This window comes from Poecile atricapillus, chromosome 1 (genome assembly GCF_030490865.1).
Source record: "Poecile atricapillus isolate bPoeAtr1 chromosome 1, bPoeAtr1.hap1, whole genome shotgun sequence".
NCBI classification, from domain to species: domain Eukaryota; kingdom Metazoa; phylum Chordata; class Aves; order Passeriformes; family Paridae; genus Poecile; species Poecile atricapillus.
In genome coordinates this window covers 165,057,966-165,066,292 of record NC_081249.1, presented here as the reverse complement: position 1 = coordinate 165,066,292, position 8,327 = coordinate 165,057,966, and the positions used below count along the sequence as shown (strand labels likewise).

Genomic DNA, 8,327 nt, shown 5'->3' with positions numbered 1-8,327 from the left:
TTGAGTTGGGTCTTTGATGTGGTCAGCTTTGGTCAGCTGCTGCACTTTAAAATCAGATGGAAACTTGTGTAACACAGCGCAGCGTTCTGCTACAGTTCTCAGCACTTAACCTGCTAACCTGCAACAGAAAGGAGGGATTTTTTTCTCTTTTCCCGTTTTTTTTCCTTGAGGCCAACATTTTACCAGTTCTTTCTGTACTGTAACTGTTTGGCTTAGGCTGCAGAACTGTAACCAATATAGCAGGAAGGTAAGTCCCACTCAGAGCTTTTTCTTCCATCTCAGTCAAAACACGTTCACTCAAGAGTCCTGCAAAGGTTGCTAGAGGCCTGCTACATGTGCTATTGAAGTAAATGCCATGCTTGGGAATACACACTAGAAGATATTTTAAGAGCATGCAATAGAGAAAAAGAGAAATAAATTATTAAATCTTGTATTTCTTTATGAAATCTGGTTGTTAAGACTTTGTTTTGGAAGAAAAAAGAACAAAAGCTTATTAAATGAAAATTTTTGGACAAAAGTTAGTGCTAGGAAATATACATTGCACCTGTTAGTGTAATATGTCAGTATCACAGACAGAATAAAATCAGCTGCTTCTTTTAAGTTGATGCCAATTTCATTCTGTGAGTTCTGTGCAGCAGTGAACATATGCCGTGCTGTGGGGTTACTGGCTTTGGCAAAACGTTCAAGCATTCATATGAAATATTTTACTTAATATTTATAATTTGAAGAGTTTGAAGACTTCTAAAAGAGATATTTGCCAATTGTAAAACTTCCAAAATACTTTTCTAGATCATCCTTTGCGAAGGTTTTAGATAAAACAAACTTTTTTAAAAATGACTGACCTAGAAAATAAAACTGGGGTTTTTTGTGAACCTGAATGTATAGCAGAAATCTGGCATTAAGATTTCTTTCTGTCATGTGTTCAACTGCTGTATGTCTTTGAAGGCTTTGTATCCTCAGGGACTTCAGAAGGTTAATGTTCAAAATATGCTGGTGTCTGTGGTATGAAATTATTTTTCTCCTTCTGAAAAAGTTGTTTGTCTTGCCTTGAAGAAGGGAAATAAAACTCACCTGCCAGGAAGAGATATAAAGTGTTGCTCACTGCTGGAAGTCCAGCTGAAGGCAACTTCCATTCCATGACAGGTAAAGCACCAGTGCTCTAGAGCTGGTGTCAAATGTACCCGCCCCTCTCTGCTGCCAGGGCTGACAGCCAGCACAACTTCAGTCCTGACACTCACCTGGAGTTAAGGTAAAATCACAGCTTTAAATGACAAAAGCTGGTTCACAGCCATTTATTGTGTACTGCTTCAGTGTTAGTAATCCTATGGGATAGAATTTAATGTTAGTTCACTTGGTCTTGTCAGGAGCTGAATTTCTACAACAGGAGTTCATGTAAAAATTTATTGACATAATTTTATTTCATACTGAATGCAAATTTTATTCATATCTAATCATACTTCAATTTATAATAATTTTAATCATTAGTTTTGTATTTAATTAATTTCTTTGTAACAACAGGATTACTCTGAAATGTCTACAACTTTCCTCTATTATCCATAAAGTGGCAAAATATATATGTGGCAAATTACTAATATGACAGGAGTTAATGGCACAGCCGACCCTTTACACAGAACATCTGCAATGCTGCCTTTATTTTAATTAGCTCAGTTAAAATTTTCTCCTTATCTCCTCACACTTCCACAAACTATCCCTCACCATAAGAACACAGTGTTAGAGGGGCTACAGGAGGTGTGCAGTGGAGCTCTCACTACTGTGACACTGCAGTTTTGTTTTGAATCTTACCTCTCTACTGTAGCTGTTCTCCTCACCACAAGTATTTTTAAATTCAAGTTGCTACGGGAGTTACTTCCTGTTGAAGTTATGAGGTTAGTAAAACAAGAACGGCAGTGCAATAATATCTCACTGTAATTTCATGCTTTCTTTGTAAAATCCAGATCACTTCTTATTATATAATATCATTTAATATTCATTTTCCATTATAAAATTACAGAAAAGAAAGGTAGACCAAGTGAATTACATCCTCTTGTTTCACAGAGATATTGCAAGGGTAACAATGAAAGGCTGTGCGTGGTCAAGACACCAGAGATGAAAAGTCATATTTTTCTCATCTTTTGCACCTTGTGAGAGCCTCAAGAATAAGGAAATGACATGGGAGCAACTCTTGATGCAGAAATCTTTTGGGGCAGTCACTGCTGTGCTTCCTGCAGCAGCTTTTCAATCATAAGTGAATGGGTGTTGTAGAAGGGCAGCCCATCCACTTCCATCTCTAGACTGGCAGTTTTGCCACTACGGACCCCGAGCTGCACAAGTGTTTTCAGAAGCTTTTCTTCCTTGAAAAACAAAGAAACAGAGTATAATTAAAATTCTGAATCAGATAAGAGCAGTCATCAAGATTTTTATTTTAATTCTGGGAGAGACTGACCATATCCTCCATATTTATTTTGCCATCAACTTGCAAGTACTATCTTGTCCCAAAGATGTTTAGCATCTGGAGCTCAGGGAGTGTCAGATGGTTTATAATCTTGACTGCTATTTAATCACTGAATATTATTTTTCTCCACACTGCTTCAAACAGACTATTAGTGTCGATTCAGAAACATCATTTTTTTGCCCATTTTCAAGTTCCTACATTGCTCAAATGAGAATCAGAGGAACCTCCACCTAAAGTATCTCAAAAATTCATCTGTGGTTTCCCCAGCAAGGCAGCTGGCTGCAGCTGCATTTTTATAGAAAAAGAACATAAGGGAAAGAGGATGCACCAGGAAGAAAAGGTTACAGAGAGCACACTCACTTTCCTTTCCTGCAGCTTCTCTGATCTCTCTGTGCCTTTAGCCCTCTCTTCCCTTTTCATTATTGATTTTATGAGAGTTCTGGTTGCTTAGGGATGGAGTGGGGAGAAAACAACCTCGGAAATTGTGCTTCCTTGGCATGCTCTGAACTAGCATATGCTTTGTTTAGAACTACAGTTATTTTCTTGCTTAACTAATACAAGCAGATAACAAAGCATGTTCCAAGTTGAGCTGTAAAAGTACACAGAGGGAACAAAATCCTTCTTTGTGAGCTACAGGCCAGTTAGCATTATGGGATGAAAAGTTGGGATCAAGTGAGCTCTGAAAAAACACAGGGAACAGTGCAATTTCAAGATTTTTTTTTAAGTGGATGCATGTCTGGCATAAACTGCTCTGCTTTTCATTTGTTATGAAATGTATACAGTAAAATTTCCTATTTTTTAGCATTTATTATAGTGAGAATTTATTCCTTGAATTCTGTTTATAAAAATCTGAGAAAACCAAAAACCTGGTCACTTTTTAGCTTCCCCTATGCCAACCCTGTGATAGGTTATATAAGACCTTGAAACACTCACCTATCTATCTTTTCCTCCCTTTCTTTACTAGGAATGCCCTTTCTGGTCTTTGTCTACTGTGTTATTTCCATTTCCATGGAAATTGCTACTGCAATAATCCTACCAGTGTCCTCCAAAGAGTTCTCTAGGTTTTAACACTTCTTGTTTGACATTACCACACAATAACCTCTAGCAAAGTCCTTTATCTTTATTTATTATTTCATAATGTTACAATTCTTTTCATCATTCATTTGTAGGAACACGAATGATGAAAAAAATTATAACATTAAAATATCTAATTTTCTCTTATCAAATCTTAGAACTTTTTCTAGGATCATTTCTAAACCACAAAGAATACAGTAGCTGTAGATCCCAATTGAGACACAATATGGTTGAATTTTACCTAATAGAGTACATGGCCAAAAGATAACCATTTCTGAATGAAGCAAAGCAAGCCCTGCATGATCAATTGAGTTTAATTTTGTTACCTGCACTCTGAATGCACTTTCTAAAGATCTGTCTTTTATTTCCTGGTAAAACATCCTAATTCTTAGCTGCAACAAAATTAAATGTGGCTCTGGCTTTCTACTAAAGGAAAAATATGCATATTTACATGGTGTCAGCAGTGACACAGCTATTTAAGGAAATTATCTGGATACATTAGTAGCATAAAATTTGCTACTTTATAATTTATAAAATTATAAATACACATCAGTTTAAATTGTATGAATGATCACATACATAAATGCAAATATATACTGCCAATCTTTCTGCATGACACTGGTTTCTCTTAGTACTGAGGGTATTTAAATGCAAAAAGGCTAAGGAGATCTCTCCTGTCACAAAAGAGACACCTAAATTGGTTACACAAAATATAACCTTTAATATGAATAGTTTCTGCTACATATTTACATATTAGAGCTCTCTGATCTGCTTATACCAGGTAAAAAAGTTTGCTTCCTTAATACTACATCACTGTGCCTGATAAACCATAGCCTATCATCAAATGCTCATTTCCATTTGTAATAAGAAAATACAATGTATAGCATACTTCCTCAGCTGTACAGTGCTGCAATTGGACCACAGCTCTCTCTTTAGTAAATAATTATTTTGGGATTGGGGTAACTGGAAAAAAAGAATCAAATTAATAGAAAAATATCTCTTTTGCTTGTTCTTTATTCAAAGGGGAAAACCTCCTTATGAATGACAAAGCTAATAAAGCACACTAAAAACATGTCACACCATTATATATTTATAATTCATATTCTTATAGGTAATAATTTTTCAAATAATACTATACAGTTAATATGTTGCCATTAAGAAAGAGCTCAGTAAACGAAAAAAACGCTTGCTATATTAACCTGTTTGTGAGATGTAGTGAAATGCAGAGTTGACTGTAGGATGTTTAGCATTAGCTACATTTGGATATGTATGAATGAATTAATTTCATTACAGTCACTTTGGTGTAAAAGTACTACGAATATCTGAAAAACCAAGCCAATATCATACTCAAAGTAAAGTAAAATCTTAAGCAAAGATTGTTTAGGTCCAGTTGTTTCTTATTCCTGCAGTTCTCACCATGGAAGAAATGCTTTGCAGCATCTCTTCCTGAGATGTGTGTAAAGGCTCATCCACGAACTCAGAACAATCTTAGTTTGCTGTTCAGTGGGAAGGGAGAGCTCTGCAGTTCTGGGGTTTGGCAGTGCAATCCTGACACTGCTGGAACACCAGCGTGCATGGAAATAATGCTGGTGTTTCAGGGGAAGTGTTCACTTAGTAATTATGACCTACAGCATTCATGGAAGTGCCACTTTTTAAGCAAAAATAAAGCACATTATAAGAAAGCTGTCTGGTGCTAAGGGACTCCTTCAAACGTTCTCTTTCCAATTACAATCACAAATATAAACATTGAGATGGATCTTTGTGGTGTTGCTCTTTACCTCACTAGGGTAATTATTATAGCATTAAATGAAGCTGAATTTTGCAGAAAGTAGCCGTATAAACATAAATGGTCTGATTTTTTTTAAACTAATGGAGTATGTGAATACTAATGTATTCAATCTTCTGCACTGTTCACTGTTGTGTGATTTATAATTAAAGATATCATATTTTCTTGTCAGACATTGTGTCATTTTCTCTCCTCCACGAAACTGTTTCCATTAATTTTACCTCGATAGATTTTAGAATTGCACTTTCAGTAGCCCATTATTGGATCATTAATATTCCCATCTTAGTAAAGCTTAGTAAAACAAAAACAAGAAAGTTTTCCTGTACACAGTATAACACTTAATTACAGTATCTCATTACCAGGAATTTTGATCATAGTAATTTTAGGATGCATTAATTTAAAGGTCAAAAACCAGGAGATGCAACTGGAAAAAACATTGAAAACTGAAAAGGAAAAGAATTAATCCATTTTATAAAGACTGCTGAAAAGGGCCATGTAAGTTTTGTTAAGCTGTATGGCTACACCAAGTGTTGTGATCAGTTTCACTTTTATGACCTTTGGATGAAAAACTAAGGTAGGAAAAAAAAATAGTGAGATCTGCTCTAAAATACTTAAAAGGTGCTTTGTTGGAATTTCATGCAGAATGTCCTGTCATCCCAGGAGAAAAACTTTGTTTTGGGCAGTAACTATGCTAGATGGATTGCATTTTGCTTAGCATTTTTGGAGGTCACACACTTAATAGGTTTGTAGAGGTACTCTGCTAATAAAGCTGAATTTTGAAGTTTCTAGTTTATTGCAAAGTTTTGGACAAATCTTATTTAATCATTAAGCGTGTGTGTATATATAGACTTTTTTTTTTTTTTAACCACTGCCAAGATAAAAATAGAGGCACGTGCTCAGTAGGATGAGCACAGATCAGTCATTTCTCACCCCTCTCAGTTATTTTACTTTTTCTCAGTCTGAAACCTTTGCATTCCCAGAATATCACACTGTACAGAGCTGCATTAGTCAAAACACATTTAAAAATATTCATGTACGAGTTTTTTTCCAACTTTAATTTAGAAACATTCAAAACTAATTGTAGAAAGGTTCCAGCAAACAAGAATAGGTGGAAAGATCAGAAGTAAGGTACAAAGATCAGAAGTATGGAGTGGCTACAGCATAAGAACTGTGACTTTTGATTTTGGAAGCAGACATCTAAAGGACACTACCACAGAGGGTTAGAAAATCCTCAATGACGTTAAGGAAGCAAACAGGGAGTTTCAATCACTGTATCTCAATAAAAAGGATTTCTTGCTTTGCCCATAAAATTGTAGCACTGTCTTCTACTTGAAGCCACAAGACATGAATACATTCATATTGGAGGATTTTAATTTGCAATCTCGAATCCTTTGTGGAAAAGTCTAAGGACAGCGTGGCTGCTCCTTCACAAGGAATCCCTAGAAGTCCCCAAAGACCTTATGAAGGTGAGGTATTGAACCTGACCAGGCAGGATTCAGCAGCTGGTGGTCACTTCCATCTCCCTGTCCCAAGCAAGTCCCTGCTGCAGGAATTACCTTGGTGATGGATGGCAGTGCCGACAGCCAGAGCCTCCTGTTCTGGGTGCGCGGGGGGCCGAGCGCCCTGCGCAGGTAGCGCTCGTGGATCTCGCAGCAGCGCAGCACATACAGAGCGCAGGCCATGGCGTAACCACCCCAGTTAGAGACCCCTGCAAAGAGCAGCACCGTGAGACCAGACTGCACTGATGGGCTGCTCAGTGCCCAGTGTGCCAGAGAAACTGGGTAAGGAACAGAGAAACCCGAACCCAAGCGCAATATGGACCATCCAGTTCACAAGCTGGTCCTTGCTGAATATCTCCCTCTCACTGCGAATTTTATTTCATGCTGGTGTAAAAGAGAATTTTAACTATAACATTCAACTTTTGTTGAACATCAAGAACATTGAGAACATACATTTGTCCTTGAGTGATCATTGAAAGAACTTTTCTCTCTGTAAAGGAGCAATATGACTAATTTATGCCTGATAGGGGCACACTCTAAAGAGAAGTATGTCAATGATACTGAAAATTCGTATGTGCACAGACATTTTAATTCCCACACAGATCACTTCTGCAGTTTCCTTATTAATATTTGTTATTGAGTAACCTGGTCTAGGGAAAGGTTTCCTGCCCATGGCAGGGGGACTAGGAACTAGATGATCTTCAAGGTCCATTCCAACCCAAACCATTCCAGTATTCTATGGCTCTACAATTTTATATAATGTGTGATTTTTCAAGAATACTCAGGATTTGCCCAACTCTTCCCAATTAAGTGCACTTCGTTCATGGAACATTCTCAATTTTCAGTCAGTTCTTCTGAAGCAACAGGCACTTAACTCTTCAGAAAATGTATAACAGAGATAGAGAAGTTTGCTGAGGATGACTTGGAAAGGGCCAATAAAAATTACTTGGAAAGACAAATGTTTCCTTGTCAGTTCTATTCTCAAACATCAGCTACTCCCCCACCCCACCAAAAATCCCTTACCAGCTACAACAGTAAAATCAGCTTCAACATCACAAGCTATAACATCTCCATTTTTTATGTGCTTCTTTACAGCATCTTTTACTTTGCCCATGCCTAGTTCATTTCCTCCATCTCCAACACCTTTATAAAAGGGAAAAAGACAAAATGAGTATGAACACAGCATAAAATTTACAATCCCTATAGAAAACATCTAGTTTCTTCCCCACAGTTGCTGTGATAGTTCATAGCTCCATATGAGATGGTTTATCCTTTTTCATCCACAGCATCTAAAAACAGAAGACTGTGAATGAAATAGCTGAAAGCATCATCTATTACATTCCAACCTCTAAACTTGTACATGCAATGTACACTTTACATTGCCTGAAGGCAAAAGAAATCAAAAATATCATGTAGTTGTGAATTGCAGACAGAATCAAGACAGTAAACTTTGCTTATGGAAGGCCTTACATGAGGTGTTTATTATGTGTTATCACAAGTACATCAGCAAAAAGAA

The 8,327-nt window shown here is 36.8% G+C and overlaps 1 protein-coding gene across 7 annotated transcripts in view; it reads right to left on the bottom strand.

Moving 5' to 3' along the window:
• Positions 1 to 1,268: 1,268 nt before the first annotated feature.
• The window catches only part of DGLUCY (D-glutamate cyclase), a 220,452-nt gene continuing 213,393 nt past the window's right edge, over positions 1,269 to 8,327 (bottom strand). For 4 of the 7 annotated variants that reach the window (XM_058829758.1, XM_058829760.1, XM_058829759.1 and 1 more), the window contains 3 exons: positions 7,835 to 7,954; positions 6,869 to 7,020; positions 1,272 to 2,351 (listed from right to left, as the gene is read on the bottom strand). In XM_058829758.1, coding sequence (XP_058685741.1) covers positions 2,208 to 2,351; positions 6,869 to 7,020; positions 7,835 to 7,954 — 416 coding nt within the window. In that variant the 3' untranslated portion in view covers positions 1,272 to 2,207. Of the gene's footprint in view, positions 2,352 to 6,868; positions 7,021 to 7,834; positions 7,955 to 8,327 lie in introns of all 7 variants that reach the window. The other 3 variants (XM_058829762.1, XM_058829757.1, XM_058829764.1) reach the window with 2 other exon arrangements.